The sequence below is a fragment of the Echiichthys vipera genome, assembly GCF_963691815.1.
Source record: "Echiichthys vipera genome assembly, chromosome: 1".
NCBI classification, from domain to species: domain Eukaryota; kingdom Metazoa; phylum Chordata; class Actinopteri; order Perciformes; family Trachinidae; genus Echiichthys; species Echiichthys vipera.
Window position 1 is genome coordinate 24,675,665 of NC_139826.1, and position 22,207 is coordinate 24,697,871.

Consider the following 22,207-nt stretch of genomic DNA (forward strand, 5'->3'; position numbering starts at 1 on the left):
GAGTTGACTTAACATTGAAAGGAAATTAACTGTGACAGCAGAAAAAAAAATGGAAGTCTGTTCAGACCACAGTGTGCTTTGTTTTTCTTCACGTCTTGGTCAGTTTCTTCACTGTGTATTTGTATTAATCTGAAAGAATAACTAAATATAGGTCAGACACATTGACTCTGAGATGTAATCATATGACCGGTGCATTATTTATGCTAGAACTACATCAGTTCTACTTATTGTTAACTGAGTTTAACTTATATGATGTACCGTTTACTTGTGGATTACAGCCATACGTAGCCTACGTATAGTGCCAACTTTTGACAGAAATACGCTGTAGGTATGGTTTATTTGCTCAAAATCAGATTATGGAAACACCTCTAATTTAAATGTTCTTTTATGCAGCTTTTCAAAGGTTTGCTTAAAATTTGCTTGACATTAAATGGAAACACGACTAGCGACTGACCGATCTTCATGTCTTTTTATCTGCAGGTTCAGGGGAGGGATGTGGAAAGATCATTCAGCGATTCCCCAAGAAGGACTGGGAGGGAACGGCGTTTCCTCAGGGGGTAGAGATGGTAAGTGATAACAGCTTCCTATAAACTCAAAACAACTAAACTGAACAGAGCTATGTTACCTGAATATTAAATATATCCTATCCAAAGTAAAACAAAGATGCACACAAGTTAAAAAAGATCATCAAGGATTGATTTATCACCGGGAAGAAAGTTGTCTGTTGTGCTTTGGGAGGCAATGATGTTGTGCTGCAGGCTATCTGTACATTTATCTAATGTTTGTTTATTGCGCAAACAGTGAAATAAGAGTGTTGTTGATGGTCGCTCCGGTGGCATGTGTGATTCTGATAGTTAACAGATGATAAGACAGTTACACTGTACGTTACGTTGATGCATCTTTTCCTGCTCTCCAGGCTGTAAAAGGGCTGTGAAACAGCATGTTAAACAGGAATGGACATTGCCATATACTGAAAATGAGGATATTGAAATAAATAGCTGTTTATGTTTTTCATTGTGTGATGAATGGGAGAAATCTATCTATTTTATTGACGGACTGGTGTCTGAATGGTTGCATTGTTATTGTCACTGTTTCATATTTCATAACAGGAGAGCAGACACCATCTCTGGACCAGGTTAATGTGTGATGGGCACAGGTTATACAGTGTTTTCCCAGTTAGCGGGTGTCCTTGTCTTTATACCCCTTGCCCTTTACCAGCTTCCTCATCTGATAGTTGAGAATGTGAAATATTTGCTCTGGCATTTTCAGTGTCACAAAATGACAGATTGTCCAGGGAATTTTCCTTTTTTAAAAACACTTTTGCCCTTTGGAGCTTGTCCAGTCGATATTGGCATTTCCTGTTTCAGATAAATTCATAATGATTGTTTACTCAAATGTTTGTTTGCAACACATAACATGTTTCCTAATTGGGAAACCTCTCTCCACAGAATCCTTTTTTACATTATGTCCAGACTACTATCTGGTTCCCATTGCTGCCTGTCTCCATCTTCCCCTTCAGGAATATTAATTAATAGTTGCTCCTCTCCCTTCCTCGATGGCGACCCTAGGGGGTCTGTTATCCTTATATGGACAATGCAATGGATGGACAAATATTTGCTTAGCAGTGCTGGGGAAAAACTGTCAAACACTAGGGCAACATTAGCAGTTAACACTAACAGTATCATACTGCACAGGACATTAGAGCCTGTATTATTTTTATAGGCTACTGCAGATAAGGTTTTAATGACAAAGCAGAATGGTTTTGGCAGATGACAAGAAGTGAAAACAGCAAAATTACCCTGGATCCCAACACAGTACTTGATCCTTTGAAAGTGCTATTACAGTACATCTTTTCCTGCTGTCTTCATCACAGCACTTAAAATTACATAGAAAAATCCAAATACAGGGAAGACTTTAGGGGCCATAGCGGTAGATCGTTTTTAAATTCTGTGACAAAACAAATGTTGCATGTTTTGCAGTTGAAGGTATGTTTTGTTTTTTGATGGAGGTCATCATGGGTACAGTATACCATTTAGAAGCCAAGTGATACAGAACAGGACAGCAGCAGGTGTAGAGGCCAAAAAGTTGCATAATATGGGTCAGATATCTAAGCCAGGAAAAATGTAGAGAGCTAATCTAAACAGGCATTCCTCAACATCTCATGTTTAGATGAGGTCATTTTTGACAGGAATCTTTATAGAAAGGCAAATCTAATCCATATTTCTTTACAGCATTTGCGGTTTTAGACCTTTAACATTTAATTTGGGTTGGAAATTAGTTATTTCGGATTAATACTGAATTAAGTCGTTTTGCCTTTGATGAATGATAAATGGTGACAAAGAGTTATTATAGATGTAGCTGAAATATTTGGCTGTGTGCAGACACAGTCGAAGAAATACCATGACCCTTGTTTATGTAATGGTATTTATAAGGCAATTGAGGAGACATGAGGCTGTTATTCCAGCACAAATAGACATATTGTGAGTGGGTGGTTATGGCATGCAGGCGTCTTCCTGTGTTACTCACAGAGTCTGTTGGTGGCCATCAAGAGTGTCTTGTTGTGAGTTATTGCTCAGAGACGAGGAGTGGCGTGTCAAAAGGCAAAGCATAGTGCTCCTCGAAGCCAACAAACGGTACTTGTGAATGGGGAAGCTATGAAAAATTACAAAATGTATGACCTGTCCAGACAAAGTGTCGAGTCAGGTTTTGGAGATGTCATTTTTTCGTTGATAGGAGGCAGAAACACCGGTCTTTAACCTTTCAGTGACTCTGAGGGATGAGGCAGGATGGCTCTACTCTCTCAGCATCATCCCTCAAGTATCCTGTCACGGTTTTAAAGAGTTTATATATAGAAACACTGCCGCAACTTTAGCTAAATCTATTATCTTAGTGTTTCCAGATGTCACTGAGGACTTGCGTACCTTTTTTTTTTTTTGCTAGTGTGGGTGTGAGTGAATTTTTTGTATTCCATCTCGCTGAAGTGATCTCCCCAATGCTTCTTCATTATCTGTCAGCTTAGACTGAAATGGAGACATACTTCATTCCCCGAGAGTACAAGGAAATCACAAGGCATGATGTTTCTCATTGAAGGCAGTAATCCCAAGCTGAAACAAGAGGATGCATTCAATGCTAGGTCATTTTTTACCCCACATATTTGCCGAAACTGTTCTTCTGATACAACTATACATGTATAAGTCCCGTGTAGAATATTGGATAACATGTTGAATCCAACTTACTTCAGTTTTCTCTATGTAAAAGCTCACAGAGGACTGAGCAAGGACAGGGAAGAGGTAGTTGTTTCAGAAATTTGCTTTCCTACTATGTGGTGTGTGACAAACTTTGGTCCAGAGCCAAATGGCTGAAATTCCAGCTTTGAAGCTTTAATGAAGATACACCATAGTGTTTAACAGACCCACTAAGCAATTTGCATTTTGGCTCTGTTTTTGGGCTGGTATGTAAACCATTATTATTTGCAGATTTTCTCTACTCCACGAAAAAGAAAATGACTCATTTACAAACACTAAGGAACACATCTGTAGAAAACAGTGGATGAAGCGGAGCATGAAAAGCATTTTGCGGTCAAAACAGGCCCCCAGCAAACTAAATAACCACAGATGAGGAATGTACTAAGAAAAAGCGTTTACAACTAGTGCTAGGAAAAATGTGTTTCTAATCTTTTCAGGCAAGTGATGATGATAGGAACCAGCTCGAAACCTCATCTGTTATGGATGAGCCAGGTCTGTGGATGGAGGTCAGTAAGTTGTACACCTAGTACATTTCCATCACCTCTTCCTCCAGAATGAAGACACAGACCTCGTGATAGACTGTAAACAGACAGAGGGACTCGAGGCAGGAGTCACGTAGGCGGCTTTTAATGGCTAGTTTAAAATGCATTAGTCATAACCAACTAAACAGAGGTTAGTCATATATGTTAAGAGCACATTTTTTCAGAACAATGGTTGAAAAAATGTATTTTATCCACAAACGCTTGCAAGGTTTCCTTGATTCTGACTTGTATTGTTCTCGTTTTTATTTCCCTCTGAGGAGCTACTATGGCAAGCAGGACGTGGATCACGTGACAGACAAAAGTAGCTGAGCTGTGGTTTTCACACAATGACAATAAGGTTGACTTGAACTTGAATCTAATAATTACATGAACTGCAGCTGTTTTTTTGTTATTAATTTTAGCTTATTGTACCCAAAGGTAGGGATGGGAATTAATAAGATACTTTTGATACCAGTACCATTATCGATTCTGCTTCTTGCTCCTATTCCCTTGTTGATTCCTTATCAATTTCCGGTTTGGAAAAAATACATTGTAGTTTAAATGAGTGAATATTCGTACAGCTTTTGTTTTATTTAGGTTTGGACCACTTCTTTTCTCTCCGACATGACTCTTGACTAGGGATGTCCGATAATATCGGCCCACCGATATTATCGGCCGATATTGAGTTAAAAATGTAATATCGGGAATTATCGGTATCGGGTTTTTACAACCGATGTTAGTTCTGTAGGCTTCAGCATTTCCGAGTGTACCTGAATGCAACACGGGCCGTAGGCTTCAGCATTTCCGAGTGTACCTGAATGCAACACGGGCCGTTTACAGGCGCGTGCTTGATGACGTATAACAACAACACGCTTCACTCGTAGGTTGCTAACCGTGGCTAACAAGCTTCAGCTCTCCCGGTGCATGAGATGACTGTGGTTTGGAAGTATTTCCAAGTGTCACCTATTAACAGTAAATGTGCGCTTTGACTGCAAGGCGTTAGTTATGAGAGGAGGAAACAAGGCGTCTTCCTTTAATACATCACATTTGATCACTCACCTCAAGAAGAATCATGCGGAGTTAAACGCTACATCTGTGCAGCAAAGTGATGAAAAGAAGCAACAGCCGACACCGAGAAACAGACTTTTTCTATCGTTCAGGATGCCGGATTCACCAAACTTGTGGAGTTCCTCGAGCCACGTTATGTCTGTATAACGCCCAGTCGCAAGTATTTCTCAGACCAGTGCTTACCCGAACTGTACAGCATTGTTTACAGTCACGTCGAGAAGCTAATCTCTGGTGCTGTATCCATTAGATCCAATACAGGTTAGCATGTTGAGCTTAACTGCTGATTTATTGATTGTATTATTTGTCAAGTTACGGCCGGTTACTCAGTCTGGAAAAAGAAAACTAAGTTTGTTTACTACTCTGGACTGCAGATATGCATCTTCCTTGTTGTGATGTTGTCTGTAGTGTTGTTTGAGGCAAAATATTCTCTCTAAAAACACAAACAATTAAATGAATGGCACTTTTTTCAATAACTTATTTTGTACAGACTGTGTTTACATTTGAAAAGCCGTGTTGCATTTATGTATGCATCCAGTGGGGCATCACAATAAAATTAGGCATAATGTGTTAATTCCATAATAGGTGATATGTGATGAATTTTGGTGTAAAAAGGCTGCATATATCGGTATCGGGTGATATCGGTATCGGAAATTAAGGGTTGGACAATATCGGATATCGGATATCGGCAGAAAAGCCAATATCGAGCATCCCTACTCTTGACATCTTTGTTTGACAATGCACAACTGTCAAAATGTAAAAAATGCCATCATTGATAAAAGGAATTGATAATATCAGAGGCGTACGATTATGGTTCCGATAACAATCTGTTACCTGTTCTCAACTCCCATCGTTTCTCAGAGGGAATATGGTGATCCCGTGCTGTGATGAGCAGATTTTACTAATTTCCAAACTTTAAGGACAGTTGTGTCTGCCTTCTTTGGCTTACTTTGCTCTCTTTGAGCATCTACAGTATCATGGCAACCAAACTGCCAATATTACACTAATGCTGTCAGATACCTCTGGGTCAATGACAAACAAAAACATTCAGTTTTTTAAAGTTGGACAGTGACCATTATTATTATTTTGTTCCTTAGATTAAGCAAAGAAAAAATGTCAATTCCTGCACACACTTTTCACTTTACTGAATTGATTTATAAAAAGTGGAGAATCATCTCTATTGTTAAAAGGGGTTCATACCATGGCAGAACAAAATCCTTATAGTTGTTGACTACCATGTCATCATAGTCACATGGTCATAATCATTATCTGTATTGAAGAACTTTGTCTCTTTATCATTGTTTATGTCTTAATCCCGAAACATCAACTCTGTTAATAAATCAATGCAGTGGTGGGTAGAAGATCAGCTGTTCGATCCCCGGCTCCGCTGGCTCCCCTGGCTCCTCTGGTCCACATGTTTTTGGGCAAGACACTGAACCCTGTGCTGTGCATGGGTGTGAATGGAAGTCGCTTTGGATAAAAGTGTCAGCTAAATGAAATGGAATGTAACAAAGTAGGTGGTGTGTGTGTTGCCTTCTACTTATCTTATTTAGATGTATCACCAGATAGTTTGGAGCCAAATAAAATGTGCCACACAAATGCCAAAGGAATGCCTGGAATGACTTTGTTTGCTTGTTTAATTACAAACACCGTTTGTTTAATGCTTGGAGTATGTTAATGTTCGTAACATCCGCTGTTTCTAGACAACATATCGGTGTCAAATGTAGATTTGTTAGTTGTAGACTCTTCCTCATGTGCTCTTGTTTTTTTTCAGGCTCGTTTTCTTTTACGTTTACGGCTGAATTAATTGCTGGGTGTAAAGTCCACATTGTATGACAACCAGATGAGAATGAAGCTTTTTAAATCAAATCCAAGTATTCATGAGTGTTTAGAGGAAAAGACACCAAAACTGATCCAAGCCTGCTTTTTCAAGTCACAAGGAAGGTTTTTGTTTAATGCTGTTTGGTGCATGTAATAACTGAGGTACATTAAACAAATTGAGCAGGTGTTTTAAAACGGGACCTTGTGCCAAGCTGTTCTAATATTGATTTGCATATTTACATTAATATTGGATTGAATTATGTCTCTCATTGTTTAATATCAAAGTCAGATGTCAACAAAATTACATTTCAAGATTGATGTGTACAGTCTTGGATCCAGAAAATATTTTCTAGAATGAAGAATAGTCCCTAAATTAATATATATATATATGTATATATATATATATATATATATATACATGTATATATATTTGCGTGCGTGCGTGCGTGCGTGCGTGCGTGCGTGCGTGCGTGCGTGCGCGCTGAAAGATGTCTTTGCGCTGATGCCCGAGGGGTCAAACATGTTTCAAAGCACCACAAAGTTCAGTGTTGAACATGAGGGTCAGTTCATTACATGTAGCCTGCGGTCAACAGTCTATCAGCTGACTCATTCCTGCATTCTCCATTATAGAAATGCCCCGCAGCACGAAAACAAAGTGTCTCATCTGATGATTACAAGGCTACAATCAGCCACGATCAGCTCTGCTAATGTGTTAAAGACAAATTAATATTGTACAGTAAGTGGACCTGCATCCAAACTGGAAGTTAAAGAAGGGAAACCGATTTAACTATTTATACACTAAATCATTAATTGCGTAATAGAAAAACATTGCCAGATTGTCAGTAATGGAAGTAATCCTGCTCTGATTTAATTATGGTTTGAGTAAAAGGTTCTTCACAGATATCAGTTATTTTAATAAGTGCAGGAAATTGTCAATGTTGTTAGTTGTTGGTTTGGATTTCTGTAAATGACTGTGGTTAAGCATGTCCCACGTTTTTGAAAAAAATCCTTTGCCAACACTTTGAGATTGACCTTTTACGGCACACCTTTCCATTTGTTGCACTTTGTCCCCCCTTGACGTATTTCTCAGTTTGTTTTCAAAGTTAGAGGGCGACCCCGCCTCACCTTTTAAAGGTTTGTAGCGTTTTCCATCAGGTGTTTGACATTGGAAAACAGTGGGAGTCTCAGACTTATATTCAACTGCTCTATCTCTAGTCTCACATGTTTAAGCTGTGGGCGAGAGACTGCAGCACTGAACAATAGAAATCCTGTACTAGTCCAGTCCAACACACAGTATGCGGTGTGGGTTTTCTGTTCCACTCAGACAGCTAAGAAAGCAGAGTCTTTCCCTGACCGCATACCATGCCGGTCATTTGCTTTTTTGTCCTACTGCTTACTCAGATGTATACTGGTTGCCATAATTGTAACAGAGAAAATACATTTATGCAAGTGGCCACCACAGTGGCCAAAAACTGAAGCCAATACCGCAGTGCCTTAAGATGCAACTCCCTAATACACCACTACATTCTTACTTTTTGATCGAGAGCCATTTAAAATCTTTCTAAAATCAAAAACCCAATACTCAATTTTCCACAAAACATTATGGTCTCTAATTTAATTTGCAATGTTTTTCTTGGTGGTCTGTAAAAGTAGTCTATCACACTAAGGCGTGGTGGTTTCTGCTCTCTCGTTGCTCCACAGCTCCACCGAGACTTCTCCACTCTTTGTACAAATTTGACTTGCCTGACCCCAATAACTGCCGAGATGGTGTTGGGTGGTAAATCCAAATTTTATTCTTCAAAACAATCTTCCAAAATAAGTGTTACAACACAGGCAGTATGTCTGTGTCTCTCTACAATCTATAATTTGAAGGAAGGAAACGTCATTGTTCTAAGGATATGTGTTAGTACTGTCAGAAGAATAATTAATAATGTAAATATCCTAAAACGCTACTTTTTATGGATTCTGTCGCTCTTATTGTGTTTCTTGGTTTTTACTTTCCCATTTCCAATTGTTTTCATATGATTTCTTGGCATATTTATCTAATTAACACTGGACATTAGAGAAGTCAGTAATCAGTTGATTCTAGCATTGGGTGTACTATATGGTGTCTGCGTAGAGGCTGTGTGTTTTCTTGCTTTTTCCAATGGTATAGTTTATTTACTTGTTTGTTATTTCCTTCTTCCAATTCAAACTGCTACAAAGCAACGAGAAATGGATGGTTGAGGGCAACCTTCCATCCAAACACAAAAGCAGTCAGTTAGAAATAAATCACATGTACAGTGGGCTAATCCAAGGTTAATTGATAACAGAGGGGTGTGGATTGTTTAGAGTAAAGTTTATGTACTCTCTGTTCTGTTATTGTTCTGTTTGTAGTTGACATTGTTTATCTATAGTACATTCAATAAATAAATAAAATTGAACATCCTGTAATTGAAAAGACAACAGAGCAATAATAAATGTAATACCATCTGACACTCATACTTTATAAACATTTTTGACCTGACTTGTGTCATTTCTCTCGAATGGTTTAGAAATTTCACAAAATGTATGCTGTAATGAGGAACTCTGCCTCAGCACTTCTGGTAAAGGATGCTTGAGTCATTCAGAAAATGTAGTGAAAAGTTAAAATTCCTGCTAATACAGATCATCTATAGAATAGAAGAAGAATTCAGGACTCTAGTATGAACTGGGCCTTCTGGACTTAAGTCAGATTTAGTTCACTTGAGAGAAGAGTCAGCCTTATTGCTGTGAGGAGTCATTCATCTGGTCTTGTTCTCTGAGTAGGTTGGATAAGCAAATCAAAGCTTAACTGTATTGTTCATAAGCAGCAGCCTTGGTTAGTCCCTTTCAGGCCCAGTGCCAAACCACAGACACACGAAAGAATGTAGCCTAATTGTATCACTTGGTTGATTTACTCAAGTGACTATAACTTGACATGTCGCGCTGCACGTCGTTCTTATGATGTTTGTAAAACTATGAGAGAAAAGCTAAACAGTACATTCCAGATAGCAGGATGCCGTTCCAGTCAGGGGTGGGGGGAATGGGATCATGTGTTTGTCAGGAAGATCCACACATGAGTAATCAATGCTTTGTGTGCCAGTGAAGCTAAACACATCAGGAAACAAAGCTGGAGCTGTCAAGCAAGCAGGACTTTCCATGCTGAAAAGCACTGTGAGCTCACCAGGAAATGGGAATACACAGGATGAAATGAAACTACGGTATGCAAGAGAGCGAAATTACTCAATTTTTTAAATCAAGTACAGTCGAAACTTTTGGCCTTAATGGTTTATTGAACATATTAAGTGTTTCTTCCCCTAGTTATTCTGTCATATACACCTACAAAACTGTTGTTATTTCCTGATACAGCCAAGTCTGAGACTCCAAACAAACAAACACGCAAATATCGTGAGATCAGCGTTTCGATCCCTGGCTCCTCCGGTCTACATGTCGAAGTGTTCCTAGACAGTGTCTAAGACACTGAATCCCGAATTGCTCTCCGTGCTGCGTACGCGTGTGAGAATGTGGTGTGAATGGTTAGGTTAGATTAGATGGTATGTAGATGTCCACTTCCATCAGTGTGAATGTCTGTGTGAATGGGTGAATGTGACTAGTCAGAAGACTAGAAAGGCGCTATATAAGTACAAGTCCATTTACCATTTACCATGTGACAATGACAAGTGGCCAACCCTGTGGCCAGGAGATGGAAAAAACATGTAGTTGTGAACCAGTGCTAGAAGTCAGGTGAACAGGTCCAAGAGCAAAGTTTTAGGATACCCCGGCTATCCTGTACACCCTCGTCCCACACCACATCCCCCCATCTAAAGAGCCAGCTGGTAACTGGTGAATGCCACTGTTTTTAGTTTAAAAAAAATAAATACTGACTGCTGTTGACACCAGGGCCAGGGGCTGGACATGACCTGAGTTCTTACACTTACATACTTATGTGTAGGCATCCACATACTTCTAATACTAAATCTTTTTCTGTCAAAGGGATATGCCTTAAACCTTCCAGCACTGTCTGATGAATGCAGACATACATGCCCAGTTTCAGGTGTTCTCCTCTGTGTTGAGCTTCTTCAACAGGACTTGCAAAAAACTTTTGTTGTTATGGTAGACAGACTTCGTAGACATAAATTATGGTCCAAACTGCTGTGTGCTGAGCCTGCTCAGCTTCACCTACTGTAACAGGAAGCACTCTTACTGAAATGAGCTGGAGGTTTAAAAGTGTGAGTGAAAAATAGTTAGTCTTTGGAGCAGTGTCTTTTGACAGCATAATAACATGATGCACAAACATTGTTTTATTCCTTTTTTGGCTGTACTTGTAAAAGAGATGGTTGCAGTGTTTGTCGGTTGTCGTGTGTGGAGCAGCATGGCCTCTGGAGACTGGTTTCAGTGCTGACATTAGTAAATCATAGTGAATCAACCAGCTTCAGAAGCAATGCAATGTGATGTCTTGCATCTGTGTTTATTTTGTATTTACAGTATGAGAAACCACTTCTCCTTCTTAGTTCTTCTTTAACTAACTGGGTCCTCTTCCATATGCCATATGTTCAAAGGATGATCAGTGTCACCATTAAGCCACTTGAAATTATGGAAATGTCGTTGCTCAGTGTGGTCCACTCAGAAGGCCAGGCTTCAGTCCAGTTTCGGATATTTTGGTACACAAATTACTCAATCCAATAATTTATAAATATCAACTGTAAAGCTTCAAAGTAGGGTTTTCACTTTTAGTTAATTATGCTTTTGATAGCCCAACTGCCATTAACCGTTAACTTAAGGTTATTTTTTTTTAGAAAAACATGTAAAATGATGTAATGTCTGCCTTTGCTTGTGAAAGCTGCTCGCAGTCGTTGGTCAGAGCTGCAGGGTTTCCGTCCGTGTATTGCAGGCATTGTTCCCGCCGTGTCCAAGCATGGGGGATTAAAAATATATATAAAATTTTTAATAATTGTAAGATATTGTACAAGTAGTGAACTCCTTAAAGAAATAACTTAAGTTATCAAGTTTGTGGCTGAGAGAGCGAGCATGTGTGTGCGACAGTGAGACAGTCGAAAGTGTGTAAAATAAAGCAAATTAACTTGTAAATGATGTGTGAAACCAGTCAAAAAGGTTCTTAGTGGTTAACCGATTAACATTTAACATCCGTACTTCAAATAAATGGTTGCCATGATGAAGTTGCAGATTTAGACATCCAGTAGGTTATTGATTCTGGAGTAGGAAATATCTTATTGACATAATAATTACTGAATCAACACATTTTTGTGTGTGAGTTTTTATGGGTGTTTGTTGGGAAGCAAATTCTTCTATGTTCATATTCACAGACACATACTGCACAATTTACCTCTCACTGTGGTAAATAGTGTATATTCAGGAGGGAACAAAACTTGTTGTGGTTTGAACTGAGCTTATAAGGGACAGAAGTGAGACTGAGGCCTGTGGTAAATATGTAACTGATCTAGGTCCCCCACAAGGCGGTGGAGGAAGCACCTGTTGCACAGCCAGGTCATTATCAGCCATTATCTTAGTGTGCTCTAAAGGCCGGGGCTCAGCAGTCTGACGCAGGACAGCCATTGTACTGATCTACAACCTCAGGACAAAGCTGTTTACCTTGCTCTTTCATTCATCACTCCATGTGCTCAGAAATGTGTTTGAATTTTTCATGTTTACTTTTTACAGATGAAAAAAAACCAAAACATGTTTACCTACTGTCAGTTTATATTAGCAAAAAAAAAGGCTGTAGCATTGTGGTACTAATCAGAGCTAATAAAACAATAAAAATATAGTGGACAATACTTTTAATTAAACACTTAATGTCCCAAGAATATATGTGTATCTAATGTATGTAAGACATTTCAAACTTAATAGCTGTACTCAAAGCCTTTCTAGGATTTGAAAATGTCTGGCTTTGGCACCCCCTGTGGAACTATCAAAAGAGACACTGTGGCAGACGGGAATGCCGCTAGACCCCCATGGATTTGACCTGGGTTCAGTCTGAACACAGCTTTAGATGCCTCTCATTGTGGTCTACACTACATTGTGGTACAGATCCACAGTCTGGTCACAGACGTGCAGAAACAGGTGAAGTTCTTGGAAGCCGAATGCACAGCTGCAGGCAGTCTAGGGTTGGAGGCCAGATGTGATCCTTCAGCAGGTCCTGGGAAGGCTTAATGGTACTTTTTAGGGCAAAAAGGCAAATTTCAATTAGACAGAGCTCATCGCCTTGTCAAAAAGTTACTTATTACAAGAGCCACAAGCACAGACAAAGATAATGTATGGTAGGATAATACTACAGTATAGTTTGATTTTAAATTCACTACTGCTTCAATCTGCTTGCTGTACTTACAACAAAATGACTGTATACTAGTTGGTCACTTATTTAATCATGTAAGTCAATTATTTAGGTGTAGTTTCTAAAGTATGCCCCAGTGCTGCTTCTTGACATCACCACTTTTGTTTCAAAAATATTTAGATCAAGCAAACGGTTTTGAATATTTGCGAAGTTCCGGTTCCGCTAAAAGTCTCCATCCTTCATTTCCCCGTACTTGAAATGTTTGAGCTTAAGGCCTGGTGGGTAGGACAAGTAGGACAGTTATGTTTTTGGTTTTTCACCATGGCTGTCACAAATGCCAGAACCAGAAAAGGTTGTTATGGTCTGTTGGTGTTCATTGTGATTTGGGAGAGCAATGGTACACGGCCTGTAATTCTTTTACATCTCGCTAGCCACTGGCTTGAATTTTTTATTTTACTTGTACCAAGTGTTGGATCTTACAAAGTCTGTTTTTTTATGTGCAACGTAACTTGTGTTGTACTCAGTAGTCATTGTCACTTATCTACTAAATTAATAATGGCTTACTGTGCAGAGCAATTCACACCCTCTTGCCAGATTTCTGTTTAATATAAGACACCTTGTGAGTTGTGAAACTGTGTAGTTATTACATGGCTTTGACATCAGCTTTTTTTTAAGTACAGTGTGCTGATAATCCCTCAGGCTAGGATGAATGAAGTTATATAAGAAGGCATGTTCATTCATGACATACTGGGTCCTTCTTAAGCAGAAGTCGTCGATTGTTTTTGCGATAATGCCTAAAGTGTTATACAGTTGATCTTACCGCTCTACTCACCTAGTTTTGACAGATTCCATCACAGCAATGACAGACTTTACTGGGTTATGCTTGTTTTTAAACTATTCAAGTGGTTTTAATATCAGTTTTACCACGAGAACCTGTTATTATACACTGCCGGGAAAATCTGCTGACTTTTCTTTGGATTCTGAAAGGGAATTTTTGTAGTTTGTAAAATATTTCACAGCAGATTCTTCCATGAACTATTCAACCTGTTTATTCTTGGAAGATATGGTGTCGGTTAACCTACTTTTGACAAAACTGAGACGTAATTAAGGCAACTTAATGTTTAGGACCCTCATGCCAGCCGTGAACATCATGTAGAGGCTTCAGGTTTACCTTTAATAGTAGAGAGAATTAATCTGAAAAGTAATTGATTTAAGCAAAGGAATGTCTGATTCTCTAAAGGCCCTTTTTTATTTGCCTCTTATGCATCTCTGTTTCCAAGTTGCATGTGGTGAACTGGCCGTATGTTTTTAATTTATACTGTTTTGAAATAAACTCAAGTATTCGCCCTGAAGTGAACAAATCTTCCCAAGGGATGTTGGGGGTTCGGCAGAGATGTCCTTCTTTGCTTGTTGCTAGACTCTGCGTGACTATAAAAAACCTCTTTTGAACTAAAAATACATTTTGTAGTAGGTTTTTTTTCAGGTGTTACATTTCCTACACATATGGCATTAATGACGCTTGAAATTTTGTGTACAGTATAGACTCATCCTGTCCCGCATTACCAGACATTTTTTAAAGGACTGTGGTCCATCATAGTCATCTAAAAATATCTATCTCTAAAATGATGCCATATGTGCGGGTATTGCGTAACAGATCAGCAGAGGGAAACCAGAAGTGTTGGTGACAGTGGGGAAGCAGAGTCGAAGAATCGAAGTGGAGGGAAGATGCCACCTCAGCGTAGCGCTCTGTGATGGAGCTACGCTTTGGAGCAGTAAATTAATTCACTGCAACCACTAAATATTATTTGGATAACAGTGCTATTATTGTCGTTTTGTTTACAATTTTCATCATGCTGACCTTGAGCTAAGGATACGGTTGAGAGGGGGTTGTGTTTGTGTGCCAAACCGCTCGGCTTGAGCTGCCGTCTCTGGTTGTTTTGTCCGCTGCTCATCCTGCAAACCTGATAAAGCAGAGGTTCTGGGCAGGCAACACTCTGCTGACCTTCTCACCCCTGGTCAGCCCCTCTCCATTCCCTCTGTGACACCTCAGGCTTCACTTTCCGTAATTGTGTTGTCTTCCTGGCATGCGTCGCTCCCACATGAATGGGGAAAGAACAAGGAGGGGGCAAGATTATTGAAGTGCACAGTGTAGTGCACATCTGTTGTATCAGTCTTCCTTAAACATTGTCTTGGCAGTAACTTTACATTCAGTTTCTGTCTACAGTTCAGTAGTTTTGTCTGAAAGTTTGGATGATTATAGGTTTAGATGTTTTTGATTTCACATATTGTCCTTTCAGTATTACCTGATAACATATCAGATTGTCTGGCAGCCATAGTTACTACTTTTTTCAATTTTTAGGTATGCAACTGTTTGTATGTTTTTCATGTTGTATGATATTTATTCCATGAATATCCTACATTTCCTGAATTTCTTGTATTCTATCCATGTTGCAAAACATTGCGCATGATAGTCAGGAGAATGTGGAAAGTGTTTTCTTTTTTTTCTCCTTTCAGTTTAGGTCCTTCTTGCTGATGCTCAGATCTGAAGAGACAGCTCAGTCTACACACATTTTACTGCTGTGGAGAGAAAACATGGAACAACATTGGTTCACGATTTCTTTTGGGTTTGACTCAAATTATGGAATAAGTCCCTCTCCAAAAGGATTTGTGGGATTGAGCTCATTTGTGGTAACGGGAACTCTTTTAAAGGTTTTATGACCCTTCAAAGTCTGTTTTTATTTTCGTAGTACCAGACTGGTGAATACAGGAAATCCATTTCCAGTCATGTTTCAGCTGTAACATACCAGAGAAAGACAAAGCTGACATTAAAGAGTGATACCATGCTGCCTGTCTCTTTGTCCTGAGTCATCTTTAGTTATGACCGCTGCCCCAGTTAATGTCTCGTCACAAAATAAGAATGTAGCCATGTCCTGATCAGGCAAAGCCACTGTGTGTTTATTCAGTTCTTTATTTTTATTGGTGCTGCTCTTCAAGCACTCTGCTGTGACGATGCTTAGCAGGTCAGATTGCAGATCCAGTGACACTGGCTGAGTAGGTGAATAGTGCAGTTGGGTGGGAGACAGTCATACCAGGCCGCAGCACATGATGTGATGCAGAGGGTTTACTGTAGCTGAAGTGGAACAGTCTCCTTGGCTTTGACATTAATACAGCAAGTGTGTCTTTTGTCACTTGACTGTGGTCTAATTTGGGAATAGGAGCTGTCCTTTCTCTTTGCTGGGTGCCTGTGTATGTGCGTGTTCTGTCTAAAGGCTATGTCTCCTACGTGTTGACCTTTGCACCTGTTGCACTGCAGGGGATTTCTGTCAAGCTATAGCTGAATGTCCAGTACAGCTTGTGACAGTCGTTGGCTTCACTTGCTGTACCCTTAGTTATGACTAGAACAGACCATTTGACCGCTTTTTTTCCCCCTCATTGTACTTTTAAATCTTAAAGGTACCATATCGTAAAAAGTGAGATTTCCATGTCTTTCTTTTATTATAAAGCAGGTCAAGGTGCTGTATAAATTCAGTGAAAGTAGCAAAATGCTCAATCAACAGAGAAATGCACACAGCCTGTATTCAGAAACTGTATCTTTAAACGAGCCGTCAGGACTTCCGTATGGTTGTGTAGTAGTTGTTCTTGAGCCTGGAGGATAGCTCAGGGCTTGTGACCTGCTCTGTAGGGTTGTGATGTCACAACTATATTATAGTTAGACCGTGCAGCTGCAGTGCTGTTACAGTCATTCACCGGCCGTAGATGCTGTGGGTGCAGAGATGTGAGTGCCAACCAACAAGAGCAGACAAAGCTTTTTTGGGCAGCGAAGGGCCACAAGTCAGAGTTGGACCTGGACTGCTGCATTGAGGACTTAGCCTCTGTATATGGGGCGCCCGCTCTACCCAGCGAGTTAGTGGGCGCTCCGGGAGGAGGACTTAAAGAGACAGGCACTAAGGAGCGTTTCAGACAGAGTGAATACAGGTATATTCAGATAGACATTATGAGAAAATAAGTAATAATTTAAAATTTCAACAAGCATGTAAACATGTTCTAGTAGAAAACCAAAATACAAGTAGGAACCTAGAAATGAGCATAATAAGTGCCTTTAAACATAATTTCTTCAATTCTGCCTTCCAGGACTAGCCATGTGTTTATATCCACACTGCAGTCAGTGTTTGGCTGAATGCAAAATAAATAATGTTTCAAGTAGGATGTTTAAAAAAAATAGCATCAGCTTATTTTCGCTGTTTACGCACAGTTGTGCATATATATTTATTAATTTGTTTTTTAAATGATTACCAACATTTACAAAAAGCTCCAGAGATTTCCTTGATTTTTGCAAAATGTGCGAAAAAGCGGGGCATATTTTGAAATCATCAAGACACCTATCATGTTCCAAATAGTTTATTAACCTAAATGACCTGGATATTTATCACTTCAGGAGCCCTTTGTGATTGATTAGATTATTGTTGACCTGGGTTACACTTCAACCTGGGTTACAACAAGCACACAATTCTATATGTACAATAATATCTCTAGGGACACCTTTGTGTAGGATACAAACCATACTTGTTGTCAACAATATAACTCAGAATGAGAGTCATGAGCAAATAATGTTGGATGAAATTATGTTTTTTTTTCATTTCATTGAACTTTGCCCCCTTTTGTAAAGTCATTATTGGATCCAGCAACGTTTAAACAAAACAATAATTCATCTTTTAGTTAGACAGGCATAAGTTCTATCTAAAATGATGTCAGTAGTGTGTCTGGATGCGATAGTCCCAGAACAAAGTGGAGATTACCAAACACTGAACTCCCTAAAGTGTCTTTGAACGAGCGCCAGCCCTCAAGTGTTTCTCTGCAGACCTACAGGCGAGATAACGGCTTAAAGGAAGCACTGATTTAATATCAGGGAAGTCAATTAATCGCGCCTCCACGTGCTCGCTGCATGACACTCTTACAGTCAGTTCCTCTCTCTCATACACACACACACACACACACACACACACACAAACACACACACACACACACACACACACACACACACACACACACACACACACACACACACACACTCTCTCTCTCTCTCTCTCTCTCTCTCTCTCTCTCTCTCTCTCTCTCTCTCTCTCTCTCTCTCTCTCTCTCTCTCTCTCTCTCTCTCTCTCTCTCTCTCTCTCTCTCTCTCTCTCTCTCTCTCTCTCTCTCTCTCTCTCTCTCTCACACACACACACACAGGATATTGTATCTCCTGCTAAGCATTCCCAAAGGTGTTTTATCTCTTTTTTGACAACAATGAATGGCATAGTTGGAATAGTTTAGGACAGGATCACAGTTATCTGCACTTGTCCTTGAGTCCTGCCTGGCCTGACTGTGCACACACACACACACATGGCACACAATCATGCACACCTCACCACAAAGCAGGTTTAACAGATTTCCTGCAAGCTATTGTATCTGCTGGACGATGGTAGTATCCTGGTCTGAACCAGGTTGAACAAGCCAACCCCCCCCTCCCACCCCCATTTTCCTCTCTTCCTCTCTTAATCTCCATTTCTCCCACTCCTCTTCTACTTCTCTTTACTCCTCTTCTTTTTCTGCCCAAGAGACACTACCTCGCCAGCATATTTGTCTTTGGCTGTACACAGATCCATCAATCCATCTGTTTTTGCCCTCACGCACCCCTCCTTCACCCAGTCTCCTCTCTTCCTCCATGTGTCCGGTGATCCCCTGTGTAACCCCTGAGGAGCAGTCTAAACACTGTTTTCAGCGCCAGGGCTAGTTGAGCCTCCAGCAAAAACACAGTGAGACGAGACAAAAACACTTGTCTCTCTGACCAAATGCCCGCCTGCATCCCATATTTTGGCCCTCTGCTCTTGTGCCTTTGAAATAATAATAATGTATCCATTTCTCCACGCCCATCATTAACATCTTAGATTTCTTGTTACAAGATAATAGTTTTTCATTCGTAGCTCAGTGTGGGTGTCTCAACATCACCATCTTGGCAGTGCCTGACTTTGCCTAACTCCCGGCTAATCCAAAAACGTAACTGTAACTGTAACTCAAAGCAGCCATGCCCTTAATTATGCAGAACTCTAAGCCTTCATTTAATTTAATCAGGTGAGATGTGAGCCAGCATCAAGTGGCCACTCGAAGAACTGCGGTTTTTGGCTCCTCTACATTGGCTTCATTTTTCAGTCCCGGAGGTTCCTGCTTGTATCTAACAGAATGCTTTTTCCACACATTTTGCAGATGTTTTGTGTGGATTTGTTATGACTCATGCTGGTCCTCTGATACTTTAAACCTGTTTGACATGCTATTTTTATTATGGTAACAGTCGTTCTGAGTTAAGTGCCCACAATTTGCAAAAAATGGCTCTGTTTTGTCATGCATCGAAATTGTTGATTTGTGTGCTTTTTAAACTCTCACTAAACAGTTTTTGGAAAAATGAATAATGGTTTATTCCGGGAATATTTTTGGAATTTTGATTTGCTTTACTCACTTGGATCCAAAGCTTAGCCAGTAAGTTTGAGACTGAATCTTTAATCCAGACAACCGGAGTTGAATTGGTGTTTAATAAAATGTGTACATTCTGTGTATAGTGTTCATCATTTGGACTGTCTATACCGCTATTTTATCTTGTTGGTAATTCTGTACACATGACATCTATTGCATGCCGGTCCGTCCAGGGAGAGGGATCCCCTTCTTAGTTGCTCTTCCTGAGCTTTCTTCTATTTTTTTTCTCGTTAAACTTTTTTGTTTTTGTTTTTAGGAGTTTTTCCTTTCCTTATCCAAAACTTGCGATATTGGACTATTGAAATAAAACAAAATTGACTTCACTTAAAATCCAGTTTAGACAGCAAGATAAATAAATGTTTGTTGTTACTTGCAGTTTTAAACTTAATTTAATCTTATGTACCAAAGTGTAACCCACTGGTATGTGGTTTGATTCCTGGAAGTTTTTTCCATTTTTTTGTCTTATTTAAGATGTTTCACTTTTACGGTCAGACAGTTAATGAGCTCGGGCAGTCTGGCCTCAAACCTTCGCTGATGACTTTCAAGGAAAATAAATACTGAACACGCCACTTCCCGCTCTGATGAGCAGATGTAATTGCTGCACTGAAACAGGACATCCTGTCTGCGCTCTCTATGGTGGCCTCAGGATTAGATATTAGTTACAGTAACATGCCGATGCCCTGTCCATTTAAGGTCCATCACAAAGTTTCAGGGATCATAAAAAAGCCCCTGGAGATTTTAACAATTTCAAATATTTGACAATAACAGTGAAACAGTTGTCTCTGAAATGATTCCAGGTTAAGTCACAGTAACACCATGACCATGTTTTGTGAATTGCCCTTTGTCATATTCTCATGTAATGGCATTTTCTTAAATATCTTTTCAGTTCTGCCAGCCTGGAGGTTGGAGGCTGTCCAGGGATAGGAAAGCACCCACCTTCTTCACCGTTGTGCTGACAGATATCGATTCAGACCGACATTACTGCTCCTGCCTCACTTTCTACGAGGCTGAGGTCAATCTGCAGGTAAGATTGTGCCCTTTTCATTCATGCACAGCACACTTCATTTGTTTATTCTCTGCAATAGCTTGTCCTTTTACCAGGATCACAGGAAGCTGTAGCTTTAGGGCTGTCCTCAATTAAATAAATTCATAGACAACGAGCATTAATATGATTATGTCAACTGTTCGTTAAGTTGATTTAATCGACAGATCTGGAGTTTCTCCTCAAAGAATCATGCAAAACATTACTTTAATCTTTACGAGAGATGTGCTCACAAGTTTCTTGGACATAAATCATTCAGCATGAAAAAAGCATTAAATAAATCATGAATGGACTGAAGAAGTTTCGGTCATTTAGTTTTTAGTTTTTAGCATTTAGCTGAGGGTGGGCATTCCTAACGTAGCCAATGTCACTGGGGCGTATGTTTTTCTGTCCATCAGAGGGCCAACACAGACGGTCGCAGTCATAAAGTCTCAGCCCCGCTTTTGTACAGCTGTTTTAGGACTGTTGGAGTAAACAGGAGCACCGTGTAAAAGAACATACTAATAACATAATACACAGAACAGAGCTCTGTGAGGGAACCGTTCTACAACTGAGCCACCAGGCTAGACTCATCCATCCCGATGAAGTGAAATCTGTAAGCACAAATATTTCACTTCATCACTCCACAGTGAGCAGTAGGCTTCACATCCTCCTTATAGACTATATCAGTCAGTGAATGCCAATTGCATCCACTGACAGGAAAGGACCCAGGCTGTTGCCTAGCAATAGAATTCTGTTGAAAAGGTCTATAAGATCATTACAATATAATTATAGAGTTTCATGGACTCCTGGATATGCATGAGGTTCTTTTTCGTGTCACTCTTATGAAAGCCATCAGGATACCTTGGTCGGTCAATGCGATGGTTCTCATTTTCGGTTCTCGTTTTAGGGTTATTGTTTTGTTTTTTTTACAGTCTTTTTTAAGGATGTCTGTCATGTGCGTGATGTCTCTCAGAATTTGAGGCATTAGTAAAAAACAAAAGGCTGCTTGGTTTAAGACTAATAAATTGTGAGCCTGCTGAGGGACGCTGCCATAAAGGACAGGATGTCCATCTGCTCCCCTCCAGCGCTTTTTATTTGATTTACTCATGCATACAGATTGTGTTTGATTGCACATTAGTGGTTATGGCACAAATGTTCAAAAACCTCATAAATTATTGATTACAACAGATTTGTTTGGACGGGATCATTTTTGTACTTGTGAATGATCTAGTTAATGTCTCTCCTTGCCAAAAGCCCACAGAATACCAAGCTAATTGTTTCACTGTGTTTTCCTCTGTTAGAGGCCTTAAATGACTCCTGTCGCTCTGCCCGCTGTGACTTCACTTCCTCTTGCATGTGGAAGGCAGTCGTCCATCACATTCCAGTCAGATCAGCAAAACGTTTTGTGGCCGTGTACGAGAAATATGTGTCAACTTTCAAGATTAATTACTTCACTAGAACATTAAGAGTTAGTGTTGTAGTAGTTCATCCTTTCCTCATTACTTTACCAGGTTGTTGTGTGAATCAGACCATAATTACAGAAACATTCCTCTGTTTGCACAACTGGGCACACTTTTTCAAAAAGCATCAGAGGAGAAAGAATTTAAGGGAGATTGTCTCATCAAAGGGAGAAAATAACCAAAAATAGCCCAGTTGTTAACAGTCATGGGGTTTAGACAAGCTCACTAACACACTTCCTGTTGCCCAACACTTTGTAAATCCCTCAGCTGTA

The 22,207-nt window shown here is 39.8% G+C and overlaps 1 protein-coding gene across 2 annotated transcripts in view; it reads left to right on the forward strand.

Moving 5' to 3' along the window:
* sbf2 (SET binding factor 2) overlaps positions 1 to 22,207 on the forward strand; it is a 93,050-nt gene that overhangs the window by 12,470 nt on the left and 58,373 nt on the right. For both annotated transcript variants that reach the window (XM_083916421.1, XM_083916422.1), the window contains exons 2-3: positions 481 to 566; positions 20,338 to 20,475. In XM_083916421.1, coding sequence (XP_083772547.1) covers positions 481 to 566; positions 20,338 to 20,475 — 224 coding nt within the window. The remainder of the gene's footprint in view (positions 1 to 480; positions 567 to 20,337; positions 20,476 to 22,207) is intronic.